The sequence below is a fragment of the Muntiacus reevesi genome, chromosome 18 (assembly GCF_963930625.1).
Source record: "Muntiacus reevesi chromosome 18, mMunRee1.1, whole genome shotgun sequence".
In the NCBI taxonomy this organism is placed as follows: Eukaryota; Metazoa; Chordata; class Mammalia; order Artiodactyla; family Cervidae; genus Muntiacus; species Muntiacus reevesi.
In genome coordinates, this window is record NC_089266.1 from 884,424 (window position 1) to 899,064 (window position 14,641).

General features: G+C 45.3%; 1 protein-coding gene across 5 annotated transcripts in view; it reads left to right on the forward strand.

The window, feature by feature from the left end:
- Positions 1 to 14,641, forward strand: part of CEP112 (centrosomal protein 112) — a 306,787-nt gene that overhangs the window by 82,028 nt on the left and 210,118 nt on the right. For all 5 annotated transcript variants that reach the window (XM_065908690.1, XM_065908693.1, XM_065908692.1 and 2 more), the window contains one exon: positions 6,445 to 6,524. In XM_065908690.1, coding sequence (XP_065764762.1) covers positions 6,445 to 6,524 — 80 coding nt within the window. The remainder of the gene's footprint in view (positions 1 to 6,444; positions 6,525 to 14,641) is intronic.

The following is a 14,641-nucleotide window of genomic DNA, read 5'->3' on the forward strand; positions in this document are numbered from 1 at the left end:
TCCCCTGGGGTGTGTGTGTTCACCGTCCCCTGGGATGTGTGTGTACCGTCCCCTGGGATGTGTGTACCGTCCCCTGGGATGTGTGTGCCGTCCCCTGGGATGTGTGTGTTCCGTCCCCTGGGATGTTGTTTGGTGCACTCCCGGAGTGCGGTCTCTCTGGGCCCTGGGTGGAGGAGGGCTGAGGGGACAGGCCGTGCAGCTTGCTCTTCGGGGGCCTCAGGTTTCTTGTGACACGCATGGACCTGAGTATGTGCTCTTTAAAAGTGTAATAAATTTTCCTATTGCTAAAAAAATTTTCCCCCTGCAGTTTTAATGCAGTTCAACGCAAGATACTGAATATATTTCATGCCTACAAAATGATAGCAGGAGGGAGAAATACTGCTTCCCCTGAAATAAGGAATTTTTGTTTTGGTTTCCACTTTAGAGCTTTGCAGCTTCATAAATATTAATATTTGACTTCCCCAAAGAAGACCATAGACTATCGTAAGCCTCACTGCCCACCGTCTGAGGCATCCACACCCTTGGGTATACCTGTTAGTCCCTTGTTGGTACCATGGGCGGGTAACTGGCTCCCTATCCGTCAGGGGCCCCTCCCTGGCCTCCTGCTCTGTTACCCTGCTGGCAGCCCTCCTCCTGGGAGATGGCGTCTGCACCCCTGTGGGCCCCGGAGCCCTGGTGCCCGGAGGAGGCCACCCCGCTTCACAGCATCCAGCTGTGGGCTGGGAGGCACGGAGCTGGAAGACAGTCTCCTACTGCTGTCCTTTCTGGCCATGCAGCCACCGAGTAAACCTGGGACTCGGGACCAGCCCCCCGCCTGGTGGACATACAGGAAGCCGTGTTAGAGATCGATTCCTCCCCTCCTAGTCTGTGTCACTTCAGGGAGCAGACCGCGGTCGTGTAATCAGGCATCTTGGTAACCACAGCCTTTCCCTGTCTGTGAGCTATCAAGTGGCCTTGCTTTTAAGTAATATTAACTGGTTCAGTTCAGTTCAGTCGCTCAGTCGTGTCTGACTCTGCGACCCCATGGACTGCAGCACACCAGGCCTCCCTGTCCATCACCAACTCCAGGAGTTTACTCAAACTCATGTCCATTGAGTCGGTGATGCCATCCAACCATCTCATCCTCTGTCGTCCCCTTCTCCTCCCACCTTCAATCCTTCCCAGCATCAGGGTCTTTTCAAATGAGTATGTGTTTAAAATAACACCTTCTGTAAAGAAAAAGGAGCGTGTTTGTTCACACTGCGTGTGTTCTGACAGTATTTGTATTGGAAGAAAATGTCGCTCAGCGTGTTGCTTTTTGTTTTACACTCAGTTCCACAATCTGCCCTTTTAAATTGACATCTGTTCTTCTCTCTGTATTAAACCTGTGATCTCAGTCCTTGAAGATCTGCTGCCTGTGCCCCCTCAGGGAATACCCTCTGACCCCTCCGAGGGCGGACACCAGCCTCACCTCGCTCTGGGATGTGTGACCTGAGAGCAGAGGGGGGTGCACAGGGCATTTGTCTGTTAGACGGTGTTACAGGTGTGCGCATTCAATAACTGTGCAAACCCGGGTTCTGAGTGTCTGTTCAGGAGGAGGAAATGCCATCTGAGTGACATCATTTCCTCCTGCCGACAAGAAAGTGGCACAAGAGCGGCCAGCTGCTCTGAGGTCAGAGGAGCAGTTGCATCAGATGCCCCCTGGTTTAAGCCCACGCGCTGTCTGATGGTCTTTATTGAACTGTGGTGGCTGTGGCCTGCTCCTAAGATCTCTGAACATCAAACAAATAATAGGTAGTAAAACTCAATGTCGTTGTTTGATGAAGTGTCCTAATCTGTTAAATCAGGAAATGGTTAAGCTAAATGATTTTACGAGCAAGGAAGCACCTGCCTCCTGCAAATAACCTACTCCGTGCTTCCCAAACAGGCACTGGAGAGTTAATGATGGTGGTGTTTACTGAGAGAAGCTCACGGGACAGATGTTAAGCATGTCTGCTGTAAACTGCTAGAGCTGAAGCGTCTGCTTATGACCGTGACCCATGGCCACTGTGTCGCCATGAGGCCTGATGGAGCTCAAAAGTGTTAGGAATGGTGTTTACATGTATATAATTCTTTTAATTAGGTTAGACCAATGTAAAATTTACATAGTTTTACATATATTGTGGAGTGTTTTCCAACAATTATTGGCCTGGTTTTCTTTAAGAGGTAAGGTGTCTTGAGTGAAGTTTTTCAAAAAATGAAATTTCACAGTGAAATGACTGATAGAAATCATGGCACCCAAGGTCCCGAGTTTGTCCCATCGAGAGGCAGAGGTGGACAGGGTGGTTAGGAAGTAGGTGGGCCGTCCAGAGGTCCACCAGTGAGCCTGCCGTGGCTCCACCTGCTTCTTGTGCCTTGATGTCCCCCACCGCATACCTGCTTCCTTACACGTAGCAAGCCTCTTTCTTGTTTATACGCGCACGCCTTTTTGATAACTTAAATTCTTAAGGTGCAAGGGAGTGAAATCTCCGCTTGGTAGTTGCGCGGTAAACATGCTTCCGGCTCCCTCGGTCAGTGTTTGTGGAACACGCCCATGTTTGAGAACGTATGCTGTATCTTGGCTGTCTGCGTCGTGTTTTCACTGTTTAAGTGATGAACACTCGTATTTGGTGTTCACAGCGTACGGCAGGGAAGGGACCGCAAGCGGGTGGCTCTGCCCCTGAAGCAGCTCTGCCGCCGGGCTGACCAGCTCTGTTCCGCACCGCCGTGGGGCCTCAGGAGAGGCCGGCAGCGCTGCCGCTGTCCCCCGCCATCTCGCCGACAGGTGCCACCGGCAGGAGGGCCCGAGGGCGCTCGGCGCAGACGTGTTCCGTGGAGAGCAGACGCGCAGGGCACCACGCCCTGCCCTCTCGTGCGGGCCCCGCGTGGCTGGGCGCCGGGACGGAGAGCAGGTGCGGGGCCGCTCCCCCGAGGACGCCCGGCTCAGAAGCCCGTGGCTGCCGCAGCTCCGCTCCTCCCGCCCGGGGCGGCCCACGCTGCCTCGGGACTGGCGCTCTTGGTTTGCAAGCAGGGGTCGGATCCAGGTGCCGGGGTCGCCGCCGGTCAGGGAGTGGGCGGAGGTGACCGCTGCCTCGCCCGTGGCAGACCGCGCTGGCGGGGGCTCAGGATTCCGCGGAGCGCGATGCAGGCGTCTCCGGGAAGGAGGTCCTTCCGAAGGGGACACTGCGAAATGCACCGGCGGGGGCTCCCGGGATGTCAGAGGGGAGGCGGAGGGGAGGACGGGCTGACGTCACCTGCGACGTCACCTGCGGATGTCACCTGCTACGTCACCTGCGGACGTCACCTGCGGACGTCACCTGAGGACGTCACCTGCGGACGTCACCTGCGGACGTCACCTGAGGACGTCACCTGCGGACGTCACCTGCGGACGTCACCTGAGGACGTCACCTGTGGACGTCACCCCGCTGCGGCCAGCGCGGCTTCCCGCCTGCGCGGAGCGGCTTGCAGTTCCCAGGCGGTGGATTTGCTCTGTCTACCTCCTGCCCGCCTGCCTGCCTGCCTGCCTGCCTGCCTGCCTGCCTATTTCCCTAAAACACCGAGGGGAAAAACGAAAGAATTACCATAGGAAAAAGCCAAACAACAAGGATTTTTTACTTGGGCTTCTGTCCAAATGAATAAATAGCTAAATAGAGGTATTTTTGACGAGTATTGATTCAGTGTCAGAAGATTTGTGACTGTGTATGTGATTGTGTGTGTGGTTGTGTATGATTGTGTGTGGTTGTGTGATTGTCTTTGTGGTTTTGTATGTGGTTGTGTATGAGTGTATGTAGGTGATTGTGTGTATGGTTGTGTGTGTGGTTGTGTGGTTGTGTATGATTGTGTGCATGTGATTGTGTGGTTGTGTATGTGATTGTGTGTGTGGTTGTGTGTGGCTGTGTATGAGTGTGTGTGGTTGTGTATGAGTGTATGTGATTATGATTCTGTGTATGTGATTGTGTGGTTGTGTATGTGATTGTGGTTGTGTATGAGTGTGTGGTTGTGTATGAATGTGTATGTGAGTATGTGTGGTTGTGTATGGTTGTGTGTGTGATTGTGTATGTGGTTGTGTATGAGTGTGTGTGGTTGTGTATGAGTATGTGTGTGATTGTGTGTATGATTGTGTGTATGTGGTTGTGTGGTTGTGTATGGTTGTGTGTGTGATTGTGTATGAGTGTGTGTGGTTGTGTATGAGTGTGTGGTTGTGTATGAGTGTGTGTATGTGATTGTGTGTGGGTGTGTATGTGATTGTGTGGTGTGTGTGGTTATGTATGATTGTGTGGTGTGTGTGTTTATGTATGAGTGTGTGGTTGTGTATGAGTGTGTGTATGTGATTATGTGTATGATTGTGTGTGATTGTGTGGTTGTGTATGATTGTGATTGTGTGTGGTTGTGTATGTGATTGTGTGGTTGTGTGTGTGGTTGTGTATGACTGTGTATGTGGTTGTGTGTATGATTGTGTGTGGTTGTGTATGAGTGTGTGTATGTGATTGTGTGTATGTGATTGTGTGGTTGTATATGATTGTGTGTATGTGATTATGATTCTGTGTATGTGATTGTATGGTTGTGTGTGTGGCTGTGTAAGTGTGTGTGTGATTGTGTGTATGATTGTGTATGTGATTGTGCGGTTGTGTGGTTGTGTGTGATTGTGTATGATTGTGTGTGGTTGTGTATAAGTGTGTGTTGTGTATGAGTGTGTGTATGTGATTATGTGTGTGATTGTGTGTATGTGATTGTGTGTATGTGTGTATGTGATTCTGTGGTTGTGTATGGTTGCATGTGGTTGTGTGTGGTTGTGTATGATTGTGGTTGTGTGTGGTTGTGTATGAGTGTGTGTATGTGATTGTGTGGTTGTGTATGGTTGTATGTGTAGTAGTGTATGATTGTGTGTATGTGATTATGTGTGGTTGTGTATGTGATTGTGTGTGTGGTTGTGTGTGGGGTTGTGGTTGTGTATGAGTATGTGGTTGTGTGGTTGTGTATGGTTGTGTGTGTGTTAGTTTATGATTGTGTGTATGTGATTGTGTATGGTTGTGTATGTGATTGTGTGTGTTTTTGTGTGTGTGGCTGTGTATGAGTGTGTGTGGCTGTGTATGAGTGTGTGTGTGATTGTGTGTATGAGTGTGTGTATGTGATTATGTGGTTGTGTATGGTTGTGTGTGTGGTAGTGTATGATTGTGTGTATGTGATTATGTGTGGTTGTGTATGTGATTATGTGTGGTTGTGTATGTGGTTGTGTGTGTGGTTGTGTGTGGTTGTGTATGAGTGTGTGTGGTTGTGTGTGTGGTTGTGTATGGTTGTGTGTGTTAGTTTCTGAGTGTGTGTATGTGATTGTGTGTGTGGCTGTGTATGAGTGTGTGTGTGACTGTGTATGATTGTGTGTATGTGGTTGTGTGGTTGTGTGTGTGTTAGTTTATGAGTGTGTGTATGTGATTGTCTGTATGATTGTGTGTGTGACTCTGTGCGTGTGTGTTGATCTCACTCCTCTTGTCTCATGCCCCCAGTTGTACACCCCGCCTCAGCTGGGTGGCCGGCAGGAGAGTGTGCGGGGTCCCCGCTGGCTGAGTGGCCTCGGCTGGGCTCTGCGGCCCAGGGGCTCCCGTGAGAGCTCCCTTCTCTATGTGAGGTCCCTGCGCTGCGTCCCTGCTGGGCCCACCCCGGGCGTGCGCATCTGCACGTGCTCACGAAGAGCTTTCGGTGCAGAGGTGCTCACGTGGCCGCCTCCTCCTGGCTGCCAAACACCTGCCAAAGGGCACCACTCCAGGAGAGCGGTGCTCCTGGGCGACTTCCCCAGACTCAGAGGATGGCTGGGTAGATCATTCTGGAAGCAGGCAGCTGTCTCATCACAGCCTGTGTGTGTCTGGGGAATGTGTCTGTGTGGGCTCAGTCGCTCAGTCGTGTCCAACTCGTTGTGACCCCATGGACTATACAGCCTGCCAGGCTCCTCTGTCCAATGATTCTCCAGGCAAGAATACTGGAATGGGTAGCCATTCCCTTCTCCAGGGGATCTTCCCAACCCAGGGATTGAACCCAGGACTCCTGCATTGCAGGCAGATGCTTTACCGTCTGAGCCATCAGGGAAGCCAAATGGAGACGTTATTTTTTGTATTCTCCTGTATCTCATTAGATTACTTTCCTTTGGTTAATGTGGAATGTTAAAAAAAATTCAGAAGTCCTCTTTTTTAATTTCTTACATATCAGTTTGTTTTACAGGGATTCCACATGCAGGCTCATTTAAACAATGATTAACTTTGACCAGAAAGTTATTATCAGAAGAACAGTATTAAAATAATTTTATGGTAAATGATTATGGTTAACCAAGCCTCTATCTTGAAAAATCTAAATCGAATTTTATTTTAAAAATGGATTTAAGATTACTGTTTCATTGTATTTCTCCTTTGAGGAAACTTGATTTGTCTCTTAGTAAATTTTATGTCTTTGTCATGGCAGATTCACGACTTACAGAGTGAACTTGATAAGGAAAAAGAAGATGCTCAAAAGAAAATCCATAAACTTGAGGAAGCTTTGAAGTGAGTAAAAGTGTAGTATATTTAATTTTAAAAAATACTCTTATTCTAAATTGTGAGGCAAATTAAGTGACTAAAACCCAAGCATTATATTTTTATCATAACCTTGCTGTGGTTTAGTTTGAGTCAGTTTTCCATCATGAATCTCTATTTTCAGAATTTTATTACTAGCCAATAAATTTTTTTTAAAAAAAGGAAAAAAATCAATTCAGCTGTTTTTAAGTGATAGGAATGTAAGAAAGAGAGCTTAGTGGTTTCAGATGCTTTCCTCCTCTTAAATGAAAACAGATTAAAAATAACAATAATAACAATAAGATTTAGATCTTAGGACATTTAGAAATTCCTCTGTAGATTTTTTTGGAAGAATTTGGGTAATGATATGTTTCAGCTGTTATATTTAAAAATGGACTATTATACAGGCATTGTTTAGCAAAGGTTTTGTTTTATGATACCTAAGCATACACATTGAAATATTTTTTATATGTATTTGTCTTTTCCAATCATTTGCTAAGTTGATGAGGCCTTACTTATCACTAGCTATTGTCCTGTAGTTTTTATCTGGAAAATACTGATGTAGTCAGTAAATGTTGCGCGCTCACCGTGCTTCAAACAGCGTGTGATTCCTTCCTGGAGGACCCGTGTTGCAGTCCAGTGGGGAGGATGGTCACGCCCTTGGGCAGGTCCAGTGCAGAGCCCTGAGTGACGAGGGCTTTCTTGGAAGAAAGGCCAGGAGGGCACTTGGCCCGAGAAACTGACTTAGGAAGAGAGCTTGCTTGGGCGCAGTGTGTCCAGCTGACTCCCAGGGAATCAGCAAGCTCCATTTTCTGAGCTTTTCCACATGTCCAAGCAGGAATAATTTAGAGAAAGGCCAAAAAGAATGTCCAGGATCACAGAGACCTGTGTCAGATTCTCCTGGGGGGGTCGCGCAGCCACCCCTGCCTGTTAGTGCGGCGAGCCGTGTGCTGGGCGTCACAGCTCAGCGTCTCTTCTGTACCAGGACTTGCACGTCACCGTGTGGGAGTCAGACGACCGCAGAGGACTGTAGCGTTCATTACGCGTCAGGTCAGGTAGCCAGCTCACGCGCCAGCGTGAGTGTCGCCACAGCGAGGGCCTCTTGCTTGTGGACGAGATGTCCTCCCTTGATCCCTCGTTAACTCATTGTTTTCCTCCGTAAAATGTTGAGTCACAACTTTATCTGTTCAACTTTCCATATTTTCCTTTCTTTTTTTGTTCTACTTTGTCTTTTTCTTCTGTGACTTCTTTATACTTTTTCCATTAGTTTGTTGATGTGCATTTATCTTATATCCATAAAGGAAGACATAATTCCTTCAAATAACAGTAAATCTGCAAATATTTATTTAGTACCTCCAATGTCGATAGTATCGTGTGAAAAGGAATGGAAGGTTTAGAAGCTATAGCTCAAGACACAACCCTGTTCTTAACAGTTTTCTTGTCTGGCGTGGGCATTTGAGGTCCATAGCATTGTTAAGTATCAAGTTGTTGACAGAAGTGCAATAGTGTGGTCTTTTCATTTTCACTGTGAAAAAACCCGGAAGCCTCCATAGTTTCTATATAAAACATAATCTACTTAAGGCTTCAGAAGTGTTTACCAAAATGCAAAGCTTTACTTGGAGTTAAAGAAAGCTAGTTTAGATTGTTAATAATGTTCCTTGTGGATCTGTGTCTTCCATTCCCCTTGTAGGAGATGTCTTTATTTCCACTAAATGTCTGTGTGACCTTAATGATCTAGCTCCTGGTACAGCGGGAGTAATCTGATCTGCAGTAGGAGAGTAGTTTATTGTGCGATTTGCACGTCAGAGCAAACAGCACAGCCTGGCTGTTTCCCTGAAGGAGAATATTCTGGGGGCAACTGCTGCTGCTTTTCAGTCCAAGAATAGTGTTAGACCCAGTGGGTCCAGAGACAGTTCCATTTTTCTAGAAGAGAGGTGTATGATATGGAAATTTGTCATGATTATTAACAGGTTTTTTTCCATAATAAAAATATACCCAAAGGTGAAAAATCTGACTTTCAGAATGTGGTGGCATCCATCCATCCATCCATCCATCCATCCATCCTTTCACTCAAAGGGTTGCTTTCCTCCATGCATGTTGAATGTGCAGAAGAGGCTGTCAGAGCGGTGGAGACAGCATGGGAATTAATCGGCTCCTGGAAACGTGACACGTGGGTCCAGCTCAGTCCTGGATTCAGAGCTCAGGTGACGCTTCACCCTCCACTGGTGTGAAGAGCAACACTGGTTTGGAGTCGGCACTTACTGTAAACACAGCTTCTAGGGCTAACTTGCCTACTTGTCCGTGATTTTTAGAAAAGTTTAAATTTACTCTGTTACTTACAACTTTTATTCAACACATATCCTAAACATTTTTTTGCTTTCTATTTCATTTTTGATGCAGAAGATATTTTATAGCCCCATGTAACTAAAAAGAATCTGAAACTACAACTGTAAATGGTATGAATTGTATGTGTTCATTTTTCAAAGATAAATAATTAAACCAAATGAGAAACTCAGTAATGAATGGGAAATTACCATCGGTAACAAAATAATTTGGTGTAACTCTTTGAAAGACTAACACAAAGTATGTTTGTTTTTTTTTCTTTTTGGACGAGTTAACATCTATGAAAAACACGAGTAGATATTTAGCTCAGTTCAGTCGCTCAGTCGTGTCCAACTCTTTGCAACCCCATGAACTGCAGCACGCCAGGTCTCCGCATCCATCACCAACTCCCGGAGTCCACCCAAACCCATGTCCATTGTGTCAGTGATGCCATCCAGCCATCTCATCCTCTGTCGTCCCCTTCTCCTCCTGCTCTCAATCTTTCCCAGCATCAGGGTCTTTTCACATGAGTCAGCTCTTCGCATCAGGTGGCCAAAGTATTGGAGTTTCAGCTTCAGCATCAGTCCTTCCAATGAACACCCAGGACTGATCTCCTTTAGGATGGACTGGTTGGACCTCCTTGCAGTCCAAGGGGCTCTCAAGAGCCTTCTCCAACACCACAGTTCAAAAGCATCAGTTCTTCGGTGCTCAGCTTTCTTTATAGTCCAACTCTTACATCCATACATGACCACTGGAAAATCCATAGCTTTGACTAGATGGACCTTTGTTGACAAAGTAATGTCTCTGCTTTTTAATATGCTGTCTAGGTTGGTCATAACTTTCCTTCCAAGGAGTAAGCGTCTTTTAATTTCATGGCTGCAAAGTGAAGTAGATATTTATATGTTTACCAAATTTGATTTCTAAGTTTTGGGTGCTGTAGAAATAATGGAGCATTGTTCTGAGATCTTGTATAAATTGACTATTCTAAAGCAATCTGTGAAACCTTCCAAAGTCGTCTTCTTGATTGATACCTTTTTCAAAGTCCTCTGTGGAAGTAAAATGCAGAGCTGTCTCAAAACAGATTTATTCTGATCCATTTTAACTTTTTTTGCGTTGTCAATTGTAATCATAAGTATTTCTACTCTGACACTAATATATCTAAACTTTTGGATTTTTAGTACTGAAAGTGAGTGGTGGTGATTTCACCAGAACATATTACAAAGTAGGCCTTCAGATGTTACGGTTATGAATGACCCTACAGGAAGCAAGCCCTTATTCAGCTAAACCATTGTTTCCGTCTGCCAGTACACAGCGCAGGGCACTCTGCTTTGGTGCCCACGGAACACAGGGGGCTGTCACAGAGACCCTGGGGGTTGTCCGTGTGGTTTTCCTGCTTAGCTTAGCATGAGATATTCCTGACCTTATTTTATTTACAGTAGTGCGAAATAGGTATTTTGCCTCTTACTGAGCAATGCATTGTTGGGATTCCTGCATTGTTTGTAAAAGTAGAAAGTTTGTAATAAGGGGGAAATGCAGTGTTCCGTCCCTATTTCAGGAGTTAGGGGAAGAATTACAGGCAACCCAGAAGCAGTCTGCTTGGCCCTCTGAGTCCACCACATCCTTGCAGAGCTTGGCCGCCCCAGGGCCCTGCCTCATCTCGCTGCTCACCTGGCTTCCCTTTGCTGCTTCCCGTCGGCTAGATGTTCAAAGTGCCCCATACTCCTCTTTGAGGGATTTTTTTCTCTGTTCATATATGCAGAATGAAAATCAATGTTTTCTTCCAGAGGCTGACCCAATAGAATGTCTTTAAGGCTACTCAGCTCTTCCTTTTGGGGAAAGTCTGTCTTAGGGATTTAAATACAAAGTTTTATTTTCATCCTGGGATTTCTATCCATAATTTTTTTTATAATGCCGCTGATAATTTGTAGGACCGATTCCACTTACATAATGGTGAAGGCAGGAAAATAAATGAGTAATTTTTTTAGTGGTTACTTCAGCAAGTGATTATTTCCTGTGTTTATAATACAGAGATATAGTGAACTTATTACAAGAAACAGCAAATAAAATATCTGTATTTCTAAAACAGACTGAAATGGCTTATAGTATAAATAGAAATTAACATATGATTGAAATTAAAGTGTAATGTAAGCATGTAAAGTAGGATGGATGTGAAATGAAATGAAATTGTTTCTGTATTGAAATTCTAAATTCACCCTGACCCAACTGTTTCCCGTGGTCTGGGGAGGCACGTGAGCTCCGTGTAAGAGCGTGGGCCCAGGCTCCAGCTCAGGCTGCCAGCCTGCGACGCCGGGCCTGGGGCTCCGTGTGTGGGCAGTCTTTACCTCCGGCCGGTGACCTTCCTCCGGGGGTGTGGGGACGCTTGGGGCAGTTCCCGCAGGGCGCCGCAGCGGGGTCTGCTCTGTCAGCTCTCACCGCTTTCTCTCTCTTTATCTTGTGGACGGGACAGACAGATTCGTCAGGTGATCTTACTCTGGCACGTTTTTTAACGGCTTTATTGAAGTCTAGTTCTCACCGCACAGAATTTACTTAGTTTCTCCGTATAGCTCACTGACGTTTAGAAAGCAGAGTTGTGCGGCGATAACCATAGCTCAGTTTTAGAACATTCTCATCATCCCCAGAAGACTCCTCATGGCACCAGATTTTAGAAGGGTAATATCATGATCGATTTTTTTTTTTTCTGACCAAACAGAATAAGTAACAAGGGACAAGATCTTCCATATGTTATTTTGCAGAAAATGCTAACCGGCCGCTTCTCATTATGACCCTCAGTGAAAGCTGGCAACACAATATGAAGATGTGCCCTTGCGTTTTGTGGAGACCTGGGGGTGTAGCCCAGTGTGTTCCTTCCAGGTTAGCGGTCTGACATGGTACCTTTGCTACGAGGTTGCATTTAGAAAGCAGATTGTGTGTGTGTGTGTGTGTGTGTGTGTGTGTGTATTAATGCATGGAAAGCAATCTGGAAATACACATGTACCTGAGTGTTTGGGCTGATATTCATGTTTTCCTCTCTATGTTTCAGTATAGTTTGAATCTTTTCCGATGAGACTATCGTATGGTACTTTGGTAGCTTAAAACCACAGTAAAGACAAAAGAAACCAGTGAAGATTTTCAAAGGAAAAATTATAAACATTAATGATGCTTATCCTTAATTGTTGAGAATATGGGATTTTAAAAATTTTCCTCTACATTTTGCATATTCTAAAATCAGCATGACCAGAAACTCCTCAGAGTCTTGAGGACTTACAGCTTGCTGCAAATCCCTCAGTCAGCATGGGGTGGGGCAGGCTGTGAACACGGTCTCTGGAAATACATGAGCTCTAAGTATCTGGGCCTCTTGATGAAGGTGATAGAGGAGAGTGAAAAAGTTGGCTTAAAACTCAACATTCAAAAAACTAAGGTCATGGCATCCAGTCCCATCACTCCATGGCAAATGGAAACAGTGACAGATTTTATTTTCTTGGGCTCCAAAATCACTGCAGACGGTGACTGCAGCCATGAAATTACAGATGCTTCCTCCTTGGAAGAAAAGTTATGACTAACCTAGACAGTATATTAAAAAGCAGAGACACATTTTTTCAAAAAAGGTCTGTCTAGTCAAAGCTATGGTTTTTCCAGTAGTCATGTGTGTATGTGTGAGTTGGACCATAAAGAAGACTGCATGCTGAATAATTGATGCTTTTGAACTGTGGTGTTGGAGAAGACTCTTGAAAATTCCTTGGACTGCAAGGAGATAAAACCAGTGAATCCTAAAGGAAATCAAGCCTGAATATTCATTGGAAGGACTGAGGCTGAAGCTGAAAGTCCAATATTTTGGCCACCTGATGCAAAGAACTGTCTCATTTGAAAAGACCCTGATGCTGGGAAAGATCGAGAGCAGGAGGAGAAGGGGATGACAGAGGATGAGATGGTTGGATGACATCACCGACTCCATGGACATGGGTTTGAGTAAGCTCTGGGAGTTGGTGACAGACAGGGAGACCTGGAGTGCTGCAGTCCGTGGGGTCACAAAGAGTCGGGCACGACTGAGTGAGCAACGACAACAAGTATCGTGGGGTTTCGACTGGAAAAACCTCTTGTGCATTTCTTACAATAAATGGACAGATGATAAGGCTGATAGTCTATTTTTTTGTTTTTTAGAGTGGAAGGACACCCTGCCACAGAATTTTAGGTGAGGCTATTCAGAGGCCAATAGAATACAGACTAGGATATACAGCTTTCTAATAAGTGGCAAATTAGGATATTTTTAATGCAAGTACGAAGTATTTTCCATGGAAGATGATATTACTTTTTAGATATGCTTTAAGTTTCCTTCCTGTGGCAATTCACAGGTAATTCACAGATTCACTTTCCACTTTTCTTTTATCAGTCTTTTCTTGTAAACGTGGCTCTGGTTGCAGCACACATATTTTGATTCTTAGCGTCAGAGCAGATGACTGTGCAGTGGTTATCAATCCCAAGAGGGTAAGGCTCTGGTCACTGGTTACTGGTCCCCGGGGAGAACTCCAACTACCTGGAGGAAGGCAGAGGTCCTCCCAGCACTAGCCACCGGCAGGAGTCCAGACATACCTGCCAACCGCATGGACTGTAGTCAGCAAGAGTAGAGCGCAGTCAGGCACTGGGTGGAGCCAGGCTTCGCTGCCACAGCGGAGAGTCAGAGAAGAGCAAGACGTGGAGACACTGTGAATCAGCCCCACTCCAGAAAAATTTAAAAACTAACTGCATTGTTAAAGCATTTTAATTATAGATCGTTGCTATGTCTAGACCATGTCATTTTAAATATTAAGAGTAAATAAATTTATTCAATTAATTATACCTTTATTTACATAATAAGAGCTTTTAAGTCTATATATTAAATTATTTTAAATAAGTGTTTAACAATGTGTTACTTATTTAAAATTTAAAAATAAAATAAACATGGCTATGAAATGAGGCCTCCATTAAAAAAAAGCTTAGTTGATCTACAATATTTTGTTAGTTTTGGTTGTACAGCCTAGTGAATTGTATTTTTGCAGATTATACCCCACCATAAGTTATTATAAGATAAAGGCTGTCATTTCCTGTGCTAGACCTGTATCCTTGTTGCTTGTCTGCTTTATACACAGTCGTTTGTGTCTGTAAATCCCACACCCCTAAGGTGTCCCTCCACTCCCCTTCTCCCCTTCTCTAACGACAGGTTTGTTTTCTATATCTGCAAGTCTGTTTGTATTTTGCATATATGTTCATCTGTGTTATTTTTTAGATTCCGCATGTAAGTGAGGTCATACAGTATTTGTCTTTCTCTGACTGATTTCACTGAGCATAATGTTCTCCAGATCCTGCCACGTTGCTGTAAGGAGCAGAATATCGTTCTTTTTAACGGCTAAATAACACTGTGGCCACATCTTCCTCACCCACTCATCTGTTGATGGGCACTTGGGTTGTTCGTGTCTTGGCTATTGTAAGTAGTGTTGCTAGGCCCAGTGGGGCATGTGTGTGTTTCCGCTTTTTCTTGTATACTCAGGAGTGGAATTGCTAGATCAGATCGTAGTTCTATTTTTATTCTCATTTGTGGAAGAGAATTTCAAAGTGAGCATATGACAGTGTATCTCTCCATCCTGCTGTCAGTATCCATCTGCGCGGTTTCTGCGTTTAGGATGTTGGTAACCGTGCTGTGATGAACATGCTCATTCCTAGTCATTTACCTCCGTCCAGTTTGTGGGTTGTGCCGAGTAAGACACAGCTCGAGGGAGGGTGCGCCTTTAGACTGCAGTGGTGTCGTCGCGGAG